We start from the raw sequence: 17,370 nt of genomic DNA, 5'->3' as shown, positions 1-17,370 counted from the left end.
ACCATTTAGTAAAGACTTGGCTGTTAATGACTTGATAACAAGAAAGAGTTTATAACAAGCCCATTGTTTTTCCTGTTGTTCTGCTGGCACATCATTTGATGACTGTTTATAATATAAATCACTTTAAGAAGCACAGATAACAGTTATCCACATGTTAATATGCTATAGTATTATAGCGTCAGATGTATGTATGATGTGTCCTACAAATATTTGCTGTAGCTAACACATGAACACATGAGGAAAACACAAACGTAAGAGTAAGGCAGGGTTTTTCCCTTCAGAGAATTTATTGATAAGATCCATGGCAAAACAGCAGACAATCAGGTTTTACAATTTCATCTTAAATTTGAATGAAATGAATGAGTTTTCCTTTAAAAGGATCACCGTGATAAAGTGGCATGAAAACAAAGAAACTTTGGGACAAATGGAACATGGAGAATATCATAGAGGTATATGCTATAGACAGAAAAACTGATACTGAGGAAAGAATCATAAACGATTCAAGGCTACAGACACCCATACCTTCAAATTCAAATTTCCATGTTTCTTTTTACAACTCACAATAAAGCAGCAAGAGTCCTTGGACAAGACGTACGCATGGACTTCACATCGTCTTGTCACTGGAAACATTTATAGCTCCACAAGCTGAAAACCACAGTTTGCATCAAAAGGACAGGTCATTCTGCACGTGGCAATGAGTAGATAGTTGTACAGAGCAAGGGGAAGGACAAATCACAGAACTATAGACATATGGCCACAATTTCAACCAGTTTGCTTACTCAGGGCTGAAGAAAGTAAAGCTGAACAATATGAGAGTTTCTGACAAGCAAGTTTGAAGAATCTTTACATATGTATATATTCAAATACTTAAATGAGCATATCAGCTTAATTTGATTTCCCTTTGCTTTGATTTCCCATGACCTCAACATAAAAGCAGACAAAATGATGTACATATCTCTCTCCTGCAGTCAGTCAAAGACATGTTTCAGCCAATGTAAATTCGCAAGCTTCAGCAAGACTCTTACCCCAAGAATGGAGTCCAAACCACGAGTGGTACACAAAGCCAGTGGATGCTTTACATACCACAAACTGAACTCACTGTACAACAATCAATATTTGACACTCTATACAGAGAATTGCTAAAAATAAGTTCAATGTGGCTCTCAAGGACGGACTTCAACAGTGTGAGTTCAGTGTCACATGCTTTACATCTGCCTCTGTTTAAAGGGTTCGTATTAACGCGCTGTTGGTTAAAGTGGTTTTACAGGGACAATGGAATACTAGCTCCTTGTAAAGATGCATTAAAGGGATGCTTCTCTTTGTAATTAGATTCCACTGATTTACCACTGAATTTTTACAGCCTATGTTGTATTAATGTAGTAAAAGGGAGCAGCTAGCAGCTTGTATGACATGTTGGTTACCTATAAGTATCATGTTATTACTGCTGAACACACTATGGTATGAGGTAAATTGCTAAATGGCTGAATTTGCTTATTTCAATGCTTTTCATTAGTTTCTTGTCTTACAGTAAAAGCTCCTGGTGAGTATTAAAGGGAAGATGCACTTGTTTTATACACTTATATCTGTGTACAGGTCTTGGGGCTTTTATTTGGCTTCAGTAATAAAGGCCATAGACCTCTATATAAAAGATGGACATGGTCACCGGTGACTTCACCCACTGGTTTCCACACTCTGCATTTTAAAACCTCAACATTTGCATTTTGGCTCTAGCTGTGCCACATTTTTAGAGCCAGGAATGACGAGCGGGTGGCGGTTTAGTTATGAGTTAAGTTATCAGCAATGGTAGCTAACATAATAGGCAAACTGCATTCGTGTCTTGGATGTCACTCTTTGCGCCACACAGCAACTCAATAACTTCCAGAAAAGACATTAACAGCACAAACATGGTAAAGAGGTCCAATTCAGGAAGTGGAATTAGGTAAAGTGATGATTAGCAGGAAGCTATCAACTATAGTACATTTAGCAGCCACCAACTTTAAGCCTTAGTCAGATCCAAATGAGTATCTGTACAGACCAAAATGTTTCCATACCAGGCTATAAACATGGTTAATTCTGAGGTAAAGTTTAACATGGGGGGCAGTGGGATTTATTTATGTTTAGAACCAGTGGTCACTCCAGGAAATGTGGTAAATGCGGTTTTTGGCTTCTATTTTCAACCGCTAAGGTTTGCATATGTGTCCTCAGGTGATGCCCCTCGAGTCGCCACCTGTTAGGTCTGAAGGCTAAAGATTTAAAAATAAGAAATACTAGGGGTGCAGAATCAGAGGGAATGAGCTTCTAAAGACTACATTAGCCTCTTTTTTGTCTCTAATAAGACACCTAAATCTTTTATTGTTGAAACTGCTGTTGATTCAGTTCTGATTTGATTCTGTTTTTTTCCAGAAGGAAGCTGCACAGGTCATATCAAGCCTTCATATTGAGTTGGACACAGTTTCAGGTGTCAGTGGGGTATTCTCTAAATGCTATCCATTTGGCGAAATTTGGCACTGCTTTTTTTTTTTCATCTGTATCAGTATTAATTAATCTGCTAAAACATTTTGGATGAGAAAAAGTATAATTTACTCTTACGTTAGAATCACCTGAACCTGCAGCTATTTTAGCGCTGCGATAAAACAGCAATAAAATGGAGTCAGTCTGTTATCAGATTGAGACTGAATGGGGTCAAGTTGGCAATTACATGCAATCTGTTTGTGATAATACAGCAAACAACGGTGATAGATTAGTGAAAATGTCAATTCTGTTGCTGTTTACATACACAGACCTTCACCTTAAACAGAAATTCACATTAGCTTCAGAGTTCAGCCAGTACCTCACAGGTTTGAACCAGAAATTCAGAAACAGATCGAGATGCAGTTGCTGCAGGACAGCAGTTCAACCACAGTAATATCTGGTTACTAGTTGGCAACCAGCTGAGTCAAGTCCCTTATTGCAACAAAATGCATTACACATGAGTTTCACTCATTGGTCCAGAGTGACTCAGATCGTAATCTTGTAATGTGTTCTCTTCCTGTATTTAAAAAATAGATGTCTATTTGCAACCAGTCTGAATTGGACTTTGATTACTTGGAAACAGGTTGCCTCCCATCAGGCAACCTGTGCAGTCGCCCTATGATCGAAAGCATTTACCCAGATGTTGAGGATGTTGTGTGCTTAGTCTCTGGGAGACCAGCTGATGATCAAAGTAACTTGCAGCTGGTCACCGAATGCAAAAAGATTTCATACAATCACTAAATGACCAGTGTGACTAAGCCATAACATCCTGGGTCTTGGTGTAGCTACTCAGTTCATTTTTCTGAGATAACAATAGAAGATCTAAACAACAAGGTGGGACCTTTGTGCTCACATCAGAACTGTGCCTGAGATGACCATACAAGGGGTATCCACTCTAATACACATACAGAACCAAGAGTAGAAAAATTGATCTAAAACTGAGTGTTTAAAGCAGTGTGAAACGTGAGCTGTAAATATCTGTAAATATGAGTAAATCCCTTTCCAAAAACTTAGAATATCATGGAAAAGTTTATTTATTTCCATAATTCCATTCAAAACGTTAAACTTTCATAGATTATAGATTCAGGGCCCACAACTTAAACAATTTCAAGTACTTAGTTGTTTATTTGTACATAATTTGGGCTTCCAGCTCATGAAATCCATGAAAACATGATTTCAAAAAATTAGAATACTATGAAGACATCAGCCCAAATTTATAAACGTACAAATAAACAACTAAGTACTTGAAATGGTTTAAGTTGCGGGATCTGAATCTATAATCCTGAAAGCTTAACGTTTTGAATGGAATTATGGAAATAAATAAACTTTTCCATGATATTCTAAGTTTTTGGAAAGGGTCTGCATACTCTGACCTCATCTTTAAAACTTGTATGTAGGCAATAGGGACACTAGGGAAAAACAATTAGGTCTACATTAAGGCCTCACGCCCTTAGAGGGACAGGCTTCAAAGGTTATTAGTTTGGAAACTGGGATCAGGCCCTTTCCTTTCATGCTTTACTGTCCACATGCTTTCTGTTCATCAGAGCTTCAGCACAGTCTCATAACAACATCAGTGTTAGCCTCTCTCACTTCTCAAAGCCTTTCAATTGAACAACTCTACAAATAATAATTAAAAAAAAGAATTACAATAGAGTTTTTTTTTGTGACTAGCGCAGCCAGTTCTATATCTTTGGCAGGGTTTCTGTTATTATGCAGACCCCTGCTGTTAGCTAGTGATTCAAGATAGCTCTGTAATGCATCCAGCTGTGTTTATGCTAATTTATGATGATGTTGCAAAGCAGTACATCACAAAAAGCCTTCATTTGCTATGATACACACATAAACAGCTCCAAAGGTGAGCGTATTAGCACCTAGGGCCACGGTCTGAGAGAAAAAAAAAAGTTTGCAATTTTGACTGTTTTAAGGTGACATTTACTTTGCTCCAGTGTAATATTCCTTACCTGGACAGACTCTGTCTTCAGTGATCAGACAGTCATTAAACTGGGTCAGCTCTTCCTTCAAGAGTTATTCACAAACATGAATACTGCTACTGCAAACCCCTTAAAATATACAAATTCTTGAATTCAGTGATAGTACTTGTGAAGTAGCTAATCTACAATCTAAAAAATCTGTCAGATAAAAATGATTAGTTTATATATATATATATATATGTACAGTACAGTACATATATATATGTACTGTACATCTAAAAATACAGTTTATTAAAGCTTTGCAGGGATTATAAGTGACACATGGAGAGAATGCACAAGCCAGGTGAGAGCTACATACTGTATAAGGATATTGTGTTGTAACCCAGCGTACAGCATAGCAGCGACCTATATACAAACACAGCACTGTAAGCGTGTGATGCACTCTAGTGTACAGCGCCGCAGTGTGAAGCATGACCTGGATTATGAGGAAAAAGGCTACTAAATATTTCAGCACTTGGCTTTGGGACGCATGGCAATGAGGTTAACACTTCTATCCACTGCAGGGGACAAAGGGATAAGATGAGCCAGTAGTTAATTTAACCTAATTTATTATAGTTTTGAGGTTTTCTTACATTAGATTAAGTTTACTCTACTTCATCCTGCATACCAAGAGTTATGCATTTAGCTATTACTTCTGAAATAACAATCATAAAGATGCAGGTAATGGATCAAATCCTCAGTTTAGTAGAGTTTTGATCATTATATCGGTTATGCTGTGTTTAGAGTTTGACTGGTGTAGATATGTGTTAATTAAACCAGTGATTTTATAACTATCTGTATGGGGCACAGGAATATTTTATCTTAAACAGAGTTGTTGTTTGTTTGTTTTTTTACTATATTTTTGACTATATTGGTGTTTTATGTTAAATGTTGTTAACTTTTAATGCAAAAGTTGATATTGTACAGTTGAGGCCAACAGATCTGGGTTTGTTTTCATTTGCTTCATTTTTTATTTAGTTTATTTTTCATGTTTCTTTGATACAGTGAAGAACCATTATAAAGATTTAATATGTTTCAAAAACTTAATAAATTTGTTGTGCCACCTCCAAAACTTTTTGTCATGACAGTGAAAATGAAAAACAATGAAAATACCCTCAAAGCAACAAAGCTTTCATCCAATTTAAGCTTTTCCTTAAGAGGGACAGTGGAGTATCTTCATCTTTTAGCACTATAGACAAAAAAAGCTGTAATGTCTATTTAATAACCGGGAGTTGAGATCTAATTCTAAATAATTACACGTAGGGTTAGAAGAATGGTTTGTTACTATTTTCTCAGATGGATCATCATCTGTTTTAAGCTCAACTTCCCACATTTTGAGATGAAATATCTTGTTGTTTAGTTGAGTTAGCTACGTCGGATAAGTTTTCAGGCGAGATATAATTTCCTGAAGTTATTACTCCTCTTAGCTAAAGGTTGACTCAAGTAAAAGCTGGCTCATCGTTACCCATTCTCCCTTGCATAGCCTTGGAAACAGGAGCTTCTTCTTCCAGAGTCACTCATTGCTCTAGCTATTATCAGGGTGGTTTTTTAGCTTACTAATTTCACCTTCATCAAATTTCACATCACATTTCTTAAGCAGCAACTGGATTCTACAAAGGAGATCTTCCGATCCATCAGGCTGGCCTTTGACCCACGTGGGCCTTTTACACAGTTCCACTTGTAGTTTTTGGCAAAAACATTTCCTTATAAAGGCCCTGATTACTTTTTCTTTTAACCAGGAATGGGACGTGTTACAGGCACATGTAGGTATTACTGGGATTACAAGGAGGAAGGACCTGAATATAGATTAACATTCTATACATGAAAGCCTCGTCCGATATAATTTATCAGTCTATACTATGCAATAGCATCTGTGGTCTATTAGTACTTTAAACAACAGACAGCTAAGGTAAAACACACTTCCTGCTGGGGATTGGCTTGAGTTTCAGTTCAGCAGCCACTTCGTCATCGTCTGAAGCTGTGATTGGTCACAAATCAGATCAGGGGAGGGACATCGAGTGGCACATTTATGCAGCACTGCAGCATTTTTAGCCACAGAATTCTCTCGCCCCCTTCCATGTAGAAGTAGACACAGGAAGTAAAACATAAACCGAGTAGTGGGGACCGATCAGGTAAAGTGTTCTGATTGGTCGGTAAACTCGTCTTCCTCGACTCTCATTGGCTCCACTGCCCCAGATGAGTGTTGCGACTGGCTCGAACAGCTCTGTGTGTCATCCTCGTACTCTGCCATCACTGCCCTTGTCCTCCTCCTTGGGCGCTCCTCTCTCCTCTGCACCACCCTCTCCTTCTTCTCCTCCTCCTCCTCCTCATCCCCTCCCCTCTTTCTCCTCCTCGCCCCTCCTTTCCTGTGCTCCCCTACTGTCCACATGCTCTCCTCCTCATCCTCCTTCCCTTGTACCTCCCTGTCAAAGTCCAGCAGCTCTTCCATCATCTCCTCTATCTCCATCTCTCCATCCAGCTCTTCCTCTACTTCCGAACGGAGCTCGCCCATGCTCTCAGTCCGGTTGGTGTCGTCTGTTTCCTCCTCTTCCCCAAGACCCCGTAGCCTTTCAGGGGGGTCGCTGGCCTGGCTCTCTCCAAACTCCTGGATGGTGGGCAGGTTGCCTTGCTTGGGACAGCGCTTCCTCAGGCTGACCAGGAAGGGCTGCGGCAGGGAGAAAATATCCACATTGTTGCCCAGGTCAATCCATGTCACGCTTGGAAAACTGCCCGGATCCTGAGGAAAACAATATTCCCATGTTGCAGTATAAGCACTATGTTCAATAGGTATTTTCAATATAAATGCAACAAATCAAGCTAAAATCCTCAAATTGGTCAGTCTGTTAGTATAAATTTCAAAGAAAGAAACAAATAAAAACTAACATCAGATTAGATCACAGAAAATATTTTTTGATTTGTCACTTTCTCTCAGATATTATTTACCCATGTTTTGAAGAAAGAAAAACCAAGCTGCTCTGGCTAAGTGATAAAAAGCCTTAGTTGTTAAGGTGGAAACCTGGAATCATTCAGGAACTACTGGAAGACTGATTTCAGCACTGAACACTAGTGAAAAATACTTTGCAAAAAGGATTATTAGTGACTTGAATTTTATATTGTAGCGCTATCAAAGGCTCAAAACTAAATTTATTTTGGTTTAAGCAACAGTTTCCACTTTTCTGGAGTTTCCTTTGTCAAATAGAAGTATATAGTAAGCAGCTTCAGACACTCCTAACATCTGAGGGATCTGAGTATATAAAATAGTAAAAGCACTGTATGAAAACATTGATATCTGACTTTCTGACCTTCAGGGCATCTGTCAGCTCCTTCAGAATCGCTCTGGTCAGCCTGTTTCCGTTCAGTGCCAGAGTCTCCAGGTGTGGGAGAGAGGCCAGTGTGGGGAGCAGCAGGAGGAAAGCCTCGTCTGTGAGCTCAGTGAAGCCCAGCTCCAGGCTGATCAGAGTAGACGCGTAGCGCTGCAGGTGCGCACACAGACGCTCCATGTCCCGAGCTGTCAGAGGGATGCCGGAAAGATCCAATGCCCCGCTGGATGGAGGGGCTGACAGCACTGCCTTCAGACTGGAGACAGACAGAAAATGATGCTCTGTGTCAGTTATGAACTCCAAAAACGTTGGATGCTTTGCAAAATGTAAACAATGAAATGATTAATTAATGATTTGCAAATCTCATGAGTCCATATTTTATTCACAATAGGGCACAGAAAACATTTAGAATGTTTACACTGAAACATTTACAAATAATTGCATTTTGAGGTAAATTTCACACAGCACGTCCAGTGTCTCTAAATAGGGGTCGTGTCTGAGTACTCTTACTCTGTAAATAATTCACTTTCTGACCATTTATCCACAAATAATTGTTATTGTGTAGCATTATATCAGCCGACTCCATTAGTCATAGAAGTGCTGCAGCTTCACAATTTTTACAACAACAGAATGGCAACGTGTGAATAAAAAAAAGGCAAAAGTGGATAAATCTTTCTTTCCTCATTTCCAAACTCAGTGACTCACATCGTCTGTGGCTGTGCAAGTACTGACTGAGATTCCACTTTTTCCACTTATAAACTCTTTCTGCCTGATTTAAAGTCTGTCCAGCTCACTGTGTGGAACTCATTGGATTTAAATGTAAAGTAACATAAGGCCAGAACTATCAGTGACACTAATAAGTCCTTGTGCAGTCCCTGGCAGAGAAAACTGTATTTAATATTCAGTCATGATAAGTCGTATCACGGCTACTTAATGAGATCCAACCATCCAAAGATCTCTGCCAACCACCATCCAACTCACACTTGTCTGTCTCAGACGTCTGAAATAAGCTTCAAAACTAGAAAACAATATGGCCACACTGCATAAGGTCAAGTACATTGGAAGCTAATGGAAACTACAAAAAGAGCAGGCTGGGGTTAAAGGGATATCTGGGGGCACACAAGCAGAGAGACAGACACACTGAAGGGATTTAAGGCTTAAGAAACTGAAGTGCGCTGAATTAAAAAAATTGCAATTGAGCATCAAATCACCCAAACCTTTATACTCTCCAACTGCACGGATGCAGCTAAAAATAAACCCAGCGGGTTGCCTGGTCGAGAATTACATAATGAACGGAGCACAAAGAATTCATCTGGGGTCGGGTGAAAAGGAAGAAGAATACTAATCAGAAGTTTCATTTTGCCATCTTGCAAGTGAAAACAAGCTGTCAGCCAGCACCAATTATTGCTTGCAAATAACACACACATTGTTGTGACGTTCTGGGACACACACAAAGGAGGATATTTAATTGAGGATTAACCCACTGGAGGTAAATCTGCTTCTACCAGCCACTATGGTGGTGCCACTGCCAAAACTTTGTGCCACGAGCGTTTACATCGATGGAACATGAGACCTTCAGCTCTGAGCAGCACAAAGTTTTCTGAGAAACAAGTAGCTGTGAGATATAATTGTTATCATCAACAGCTGAGTATGCTTATCTACTCACATACCAGAGGGACATGAGAGGCATCAAAAGCAGAGCAGCCTAAAGCAAAGCAGTGGGTCAAATTTAGACCTCCAAAAATGTTTTCCTCACTATCCCATACATTCCAGAAAGTCTTCTGTCGCCAGAATGTATTTTTAGTTTGATTTGTGTGGGGGAGGGGAACCTGCTGTCTGTCTCTGGTATTGGAGTGATGTGTTCATCCGTCTTTGTCACAGTGATGGTGGGGTCAGCAGAACCAGCATCCTATCGCTGGGGTTTTTTTCTGGGGGTCTTGCTCTAAAAAGGTCATATCTGTCACATATACAACCCGAGGCCAATGAAGGCCATACACATATAGCAAGAAACAGCTCTTTTAATTAGCATCAGTATGCTATGCCATGATTTTCCATGTTGTCCCTTTATGTCAGGGGTGTCCCACCAAAGACTCCAATCTGACCCACTGAGCAAGTTTGGAAAATGTACAGACTTTTAACAATTTACTCATAAGTTTTACATCACAATAAAGACTGTAAAAAAGTAATAGATAAACAATAAATGACATTCCTGGTTTTTTTACTCTGTGGGTTCAAGTAAAAAAATGGAAAAAAAGAAGAAGAAATACTATACATTTTCCAATTTACAATTACAGGGCATTCATATCTTCATTTTACACATTTATTTCTTACACTTTAAGCTCTAAGAGTCTAAATCACAGCTATTAAATGTGTAGTTAGACTTCTTTTCACTAACAGAAAGGGGAGTTTCACTTATCCAGCCCACTTATGGCCAAAGTATGCGGCCCATGAAGTAAAATGAGTTTGACATCCTTGCTTTTGTACAGTGTTAGTATAGTGTATTTAAGTGCCTCTTGATGGGTTTGTGCTTCTCCCGTTTAGTTTTGTTTGCTTCTCTTGAATATCCACCTTCTGCCTCCATGTCCCTGAAACTCTGGTTTTTCAAACTCTGGATGTGAGGTGTATTTCTGTTTAGCTGTCCAAGAGATGTTCCAGTGACTGTGAGAGTTTTTGTCTATCTGTCATGGCCCGGAGTCTGACTCCGTGTTTATGTTTAAATTTATTAATATTCTGTGGTTTTGTTTATTTTGAGTTGTTTGCGATTATCCCTAGTATTTTGTGTCCTCTGTGCTCTCCTGTTCCACATTTCAAGTTCATATGTTCTGTCTCCCCAGTCTGTGTTAAGTTTGCGTGTTTAGAGTTTTGTCTGTGTTTCCTGTTTTATTTTGAAGGTCCGTTTCTCTTGTCAGTGTTTCTAGTTTCGCTTCCCCTTGTCTCATTATGTCCAATTAATCCCACCAAAACTACAGTGAGGTTTTGTTTCCTCATGTCTTTGTACATTCAGTCGAAACCGTTTGAGTGAACTGCAAGTCACGTTTCTTTTTAAATTTACATTATACAGCCTACGTTTTAGTCCTGACCTTCTTGGATATTTGTATTAGGGGACTGAAAATATTTTCAGCCCTGATTCATACAGTTAAAACTAAAAAATCCTGTTCTAAAGATGCTGAATGTCTAAAGCAGCTTATATTTAAGTTTAACAAGCCAGAACTTGAGAATTTGGGGCTTTTTTTTTTGTTAAAAATTTATACTATCACTTCTCCAGCCTTGCACAGGTCTACAGGGTTTGTCACTTGGAATATTCTCACCTCACAAGGAATGTAGAGCAAAGACAGTAAGATCCTTGTAAAGGGAACTAGAATCAATCAGATCCTTCAGGTGGATGCTGGCGTGAGTGACATGCTGAAAGCAGCAGCAAGAAGCAGCACCGCATTCAAGTGAGCGATGTGGAAGCGGCTATGCAGCAAAACAAGCAGATCACTGATAGTTCACATACACCGACATGACTGAACACTGGATATGTGTTGCGGTGAGACCAGTATGTCATGTGAGCAGAGCTGCCCGTAAAATCCTTTCATCAAGCATCCATTAAATTACAACTTTACAGACTTTTGGACAAATTCCAATGAAAATGCAAACAGACTTGCAGCACGCTGTGTTCTCCAATCGACAGTGTGCAGCTGCAATTTCAGCCTCTGGCCTCAATGTGACAGACGGCATGTTAACAGCCTGGATAGCTCTCGTCTGGTTTCTGCCCCTTTCACATCCTTTATCTCTATTTGTAATGGATATGCCTTTCTGGGATGGGATTTGATGAATTCCCCGAAGAAGTATGCAGCCTGACATCTTAAGGGATCTTAGCATGTCAGTGCAATTTCTTTCCTCAGTTACTAAGAAAATTGTAGGATTGTACAACACTTTAGCGATGTAGCAAACTAAATGTAGAAAAAGGTTGTTTTAGCAGCAGCTAAATCCTGACACAGAAGCCCAGCCACTGGAGTCTGTTTAAATCAAGCCACCATATTCTGGTATGCGTATTAATCCACTGCTGCAAATAGTCCCTAACATTGATGCTGGTATTTGTGTGAGTAACCTTTGCTAAAACCTACAGGAGCAGTTTTAGAAAATGGCAGTCTTAATAAGTTATATAATCACCAATCAAATGTGAATTAGTGATATTAAAGATTCAATAATGTTGGCGACATCACAGTGAGGTGCAAAGTTTCACTCAGATTTCCACTTGCACAGAAACCGCTCATTATACTGATACCGACTGCTGGCATGGGTGGAGAGTTGGACCGAAATAGATCCCTGAGGTGTTCCCTAAGGATCAATTTTTTTGATCTGATGACACATGACCTCTGAGGCTGCTGTCTGACGAATTTCAAATATCAGAATCTTTTACTGCTAAACCAGGATCAAAACTGAAACCGGCCTTAAAACTGTCAAAGTTTCATATTTTTATGCAGTGCTCCATCAGCTGCAGCTCCAACGGCAAATGCAGGTCCATGTCATAGTCCAGCACTGGTTTCATGGTGTTTCGGACTCCGTAACACTCTGGGTCTAGGATGAACTGAGCAGAGGTTTCTCCGCTCTTGGGTGGAGGGCTAGTGTTTCCGCCCTTCAGCCTGACCACCTGCATCTCATCACCGGCCAGCTTCAGCACCCAGTCTCTGCCAGGCTGCTTCTTCAGTGTTTCTCCATGTAATTTCGGTCTCTGCATAAGTGTGCAGGAACCAGCTCTCAAAGGGTCCTTCAGACTGGATGGATTGTTGTAACTGGCTAGCAATGACTTTTAATTGGTCAAAATAAGAGTCAAGTAAATCACTTGAGTATGGTGGTGGTCTTTCTGATGGGAAAAAAAAATGGTAATGCATATGACCAAATGTGGTTTGTACAGCAGTTAATATAACTGGAAGCTTGGCCATTTAAAAAACAAACACACAAAATAACTGTCTTTGGAAAGCGGTTAATGGAAAGGCCTAGGATTGCAGTAGCCTGTATAATGGCGCACGCAAGTACAAATTATTGTATTTTCTCACACCGTTTGTTGACAGTGAGAGAAAAATAGTCCACCTCTAGCTACTTACATATGTACTTTATAATTCCTTACAGGAAACAAACTTAGAAATAATGCAAATAGGGTGGGAAAAAACACCGCCAGGCTATTGTGGCCACCCCTCACAATCTGGGTATCAGACTTCCTCCCACATTGGCCCAAGAGGTTTGTGCGGAAACCCAGCTCAACGCAGCAGCTCATTTCCTCCTTTCTAAGTGAAAGTGTGCTAATTAGTTAACACAGCTGGTGCAGCAATGCCCTCAGCTCTCCATTACACGTGGTTTGAAACCGTTGATCTAATTGATAGAGCTCATAATCTCCTCCCATGCTCACTGCTCCGCCCCAGCCCAGCTCTGTCTGTGCGGAATGTTTTTCTGCCCTGAACAGGAAACAGACAAACACACACAATTGTAGAAAACATTTATACACTTATCAGCCTGAGGGCTATCTTCAATCATAGCCCTCCGTCTGATGTGTCATCAGCTTGGACAAATGTTTCTGGACTACTTTCCCATGGTTTGCCGCCCTCCCCGGTTTAAAATAATAAATAGAACAGGCAAGCCTTGCAGTGTACCCAAAACAGATAAGATGCTGAGAGAGCTCATGATACATTTGGCTTCAGATCAGAATCCCACGCTTTAGAGAAAAAGACACCCCCCCCCCCCCCGATCAAGCTGAGATCCCCTCTCCCCCAGATGAAAAACAAACAGGAAGATGGTAGGGTAGGTCATTTGAGGCATATAGACCAGAAATGTAGACTTTTGACAGTACTGCTTTGGAAGTATTATATTAGAGGGTCACAGCTACTGTTGTTTTGTTTATCAGAACACCAGTGGAGCACATTACAAAGACCTGTATTAACAAATGTAATTTAAATCATTTAATCTCAAGGTGCTTGTTGATAAAACACCAACAAGGTCATGTTCCTCTATGAACAGAGAGCTGGTGAGTGTGGGAAAGAAGAACTCCTTGTTCACAAGAAGACTCCACCAGCAGAGCCTGGATCAGCCACCCACATGACTGGTTGGGAGTGCGGAAAAAGAGAGCAAAGAAGTGCACAGAAAGTAAAAAGAGCCAAACTTGGACTAGGAAAACACACCTACAGTCTGCTTTGGAAATCTCATTGTGTTTCTTTTCTTTTTCTTTTCTTTCAAAAAGAGTGTACAAAATCTGAATAAAAGTAAAATAAGTAGTAGTTAATAACACTTTTATGGCCCTTGTCATAGTATGTCAGTCACATTGAGATAACAATAAAAGATTACTGTCAGTAATAGAATTATTTGGCTTGAACTTACAATATGATCCTTTAAATATCCTTACTGTAAACACAGTTAGCCAAAAGGTTCTTTCAGCTGCTCCTTTACTCAAAAGGGGTCACCACAGCTGGAAGCACCACGTCTTAATTTGACAGTTTTTACTTTTTTAACAGTCACCCTTCCTGATGCAACTTCTAAGCTTTTTGTCTATTTTTTTGCACCAGTGATCCTTCCCTTGTTGGGCAAATGTGCAAACCCCTACACTATTAAGCTAAGTTTAAATTTCACTCACAATCATAATATGAAACAATAACATGAAGTCTGACACTGCGGTGGTTCAATGGCTAACACTGTTGCCTAGCAGCAAGAAGCTTTGTATTTAACCTTCCTGTGGTGTGTCCAAACACATGCATGTTAGATTAGCTGGTGGTATGGTACATGGACTGCAGGTCAGAGTCAAGAGTACAGTCACATTACTGAAGTGCATCATTAAGCCCCCCCGTCCATCACTCCTATTGCAGACACCAGCCTTTTCCTCCTTTTCTTAGACTCAGGGCAGCCTGGTCACGACACTGACTCACTACACCTTCTTGTGGTGCAAACCAGTATTACAAAGAAATTACAGTCCAGACATGTTTTAAAATGTAGTTAATATCTCTGCAGCGCATCACATAGATGTTTCTGATATAAATGACAACTTCATGTCAGTTGTTTCTTCACATTATGTTGATAGTTTTAGTTAATTTTAAAAGCTTTAAACTATTTTCATTTACAGTACCTTTAATTCTTCTTATAGCTCTGTGGGGTGCTATTTGCCTTGAACACACTGTCATTCTTGAGTATGAGCTGGATGTGACCCGGTATGGCCTAACTGAATGTGAATATTATAATATGTTATAATCTAATCTATTATCCATGATCATATTTGGAGTTCCCAACGTTCCCATGCTGATAGAGGTTACACAGGTCATCGGACTAATTATAACACTGTATGTTACTCCTTCACTTTTCCCCTGATGTGTGGTCTGTATGGAAAAAAACCCCAAAACAGGGGCCTCATCATTGCCTGAATTTCATATCGCATCTCAGAAAGTGCCAGTTTTGTCCCGGCGCATCTTCAGTACGTCACTGTGGGGCTGCGTTTCACCTCCATCCCTGCACCATCCTCTTCGTGTCTGTCTCATTCTGACTGCATCTCTCGATACGATCTGTCCAGCTACATATATATCTCCGTAAACCCACATCACACACACACACAATCTTCTCTGCATGATCACTTCCGCTGAAAGATCTGAAACCACCCGCTTCTTTCCCAAAAAAGATTCACAAGGTGAAACTAGGTAAAGCTGTGGCATCCTCTTCAGACAGGAAATGTATATAAACCCAGCAGGGGAGGCTGGGATGTATACTATATTAGACAATGTTCTTAATACAGATTCAAATCCTGACCTTTTTTTTCTGCTCTACCTGCCTGCCTGTGTGTCTGTCCGCATCACAGATCATTTATCACCCCGTCAGCTGGTGTGTGTGCTCTGTGCTGTGACAGAGAAGGTGACGATCACAAACCCTCTTCGTTGGCTCCTGTGGAATGAGGCATAGAAGTTCTGAGTTCTGCTGTTACCTCACAATCGAGCAGAGAGAACTTTTGTGATATGTTCGTGTGAGACATTTCAAGAGTCGTTACTGACTCCTCTCCAGATGCCTAGATCTCTAGTTGTATCCAATCATTCTCCATCAGGAGCCGCATTTATGCAGAGCCACTTTCCAAGTAATCACTACAGCATTTGATTAGGATGATTTCAGCCAGAGAGAAGTGAGCTGGGGAAGTATGTATTATTAGACAAAACACTAAAACCACCTGATGCTGTGCAGGTCTGCCAAAACAGCTCTGAGCTGCCGCAGGACCCATGGGAGTTTTGCTTTGCAGTGATGTTTAGGTGGGCGCTAGGTGTCAAATCAAAGCCTTCAGTTTTCCAGCAGATCGCTGCGTTTCAGCATGATGATGGGTGTTATTCACATGTCACTGGTGTTAATATTGTGGCCGATCATCAATTTCTCATGAAACAGTGTGATGTCTGTTTTTCCATCTTATTCAGGTGACGCACACGCGTATCTCCCTGGTGTATGTGTTCAAGTAGCTGAATCACAAACACCCGGTGACTCATGTAAAGCTCTCAGCTTCCTTGGATTCTTTCACCGATATTCAATGTTATATTTACATTTATATTTTTATGAAGTGAAGTGTCTTTTTTTTAAGTATTCTATGGACCATTTATGAATTAACACAGCAACTAGTAGCTGGAAAAACTGAACCGATATTTTTCACAAGTGTTTGGTCGGTGCTGTTGACCCATCCATCCACCCCAACATCTCTGTTGCTTCGACTTATCAACGTGGTCCTGACATTTATTCCATTCGAAGGCCCTGACACCATGAAACATGTAGCTTTAGACTGTAATAAGGCACTTTATGGGGTATTTGCAGTTTGAAAATTACTTTGAAAGCTGACTTGCAGCATAATCAGAAACTATTTGGAATTTTCTGCTTCATTTTCTTTCATATGTGAATCTGGACGTAATCAGCATGTTGAAACTAAAAATGTTTTCAGTTAAACAGCTGTTCTGTCTACAAAAATCACAAAACCATACCTATTCAATTTTTCAAAAGCAGCAGCTTTTTTAAATTTTAAATTTGTTTTGTGAGCAGCAAAACCACACGATTTATATTTACTCAACTATAAATTCACTGTAATTTACTGAAGCACATTTGCTAATTTCCACATTTATTCCAGTGTGTTTTGGAGTCTAATGATGAAGTCTGCACTCTGGTGAATCAATTTAAAGCCTCAGTTCTTAATTATGTTTTAGATATAATAAAATAAATTCACTATTTACTTATGCTAAATAAATAATTATGATCCAGTCCAATAGGACATCTAATTGAGAAGTTTGGGAAACAGACTGGCAACCAGTCCAGGGTGTTCCCTGCTTCCCACCCACTGTCTCCAAGGATAGCCTCTAGCTACAGTGTGATCTGAGGAAAAGTAGCTTTGAAAATTAGCCAATTATAAACTAAATAGGATTAATTGCCTATCGACACCTATTGGTCACAGGTCCTGTATGCGTTAGAAAATTGCCCTTTGTCTCCAGAGGATAGGTCAGCAGAATGGGCAATAGGCTTGACAGCCAATTTTTCCACATAGCAACTAAACAACAAGCAACTAAAGGGCACCAACAACTGCAAATACATACATG

General features: G+C 40.0%; 1 protein-coding gene across 1 annotated transcript in view; it reads right to left on the bottom strand.

Moving 5' to 3' along the window:
* Positions 1-3,846: 3,846 nt before the first annotated feature.
* Positions 3,847-17,370, bottom strand: part of lrrc75a (leucine rich repeat containing 75A) — a 74,723-nt gene continuing 61,199 nt past the window's right edge. Inside the window, exons 4-5 of the mRNA XM_085479137.1 lie at positions 7,784-8,057; positions 3,847-7,218 (exon numbers count right to left, since the gene is read on the bottom strand). Of these exons, the coding sequence (XP_085335263.1) occupies positions 6,610-7,218; positions 7,784-8,057 (883 nt within the window). The 3' untranslated portion in view covers positions 3,847-6,609. The remainder of the gene's footprint in view (positions 7,219-7,783; positions 8,058-17,370) is intronic.

The sequence above is a fragment of the Copadichromis virginalis genome, linkage group LG14, assembly GCF_057382275.1.
Source record: "Copadichromis virginalis isolate Kocher_CV1m ecotype Utaka linkage group LG14, C_Virginalis_male_GT1.1, whole genome shotgun sequence".
Classification (NCBI taxonomy): domain Eukaryota; kingdom Metazoa; phylum Chordata; class Actinopteri; order Cichliformes; family Cichlidae; genus Copadichromis; species Copadichromis virginalis.
This window is presented reverse-complemented; position numbering and strand designations above follow the sequence as displayed.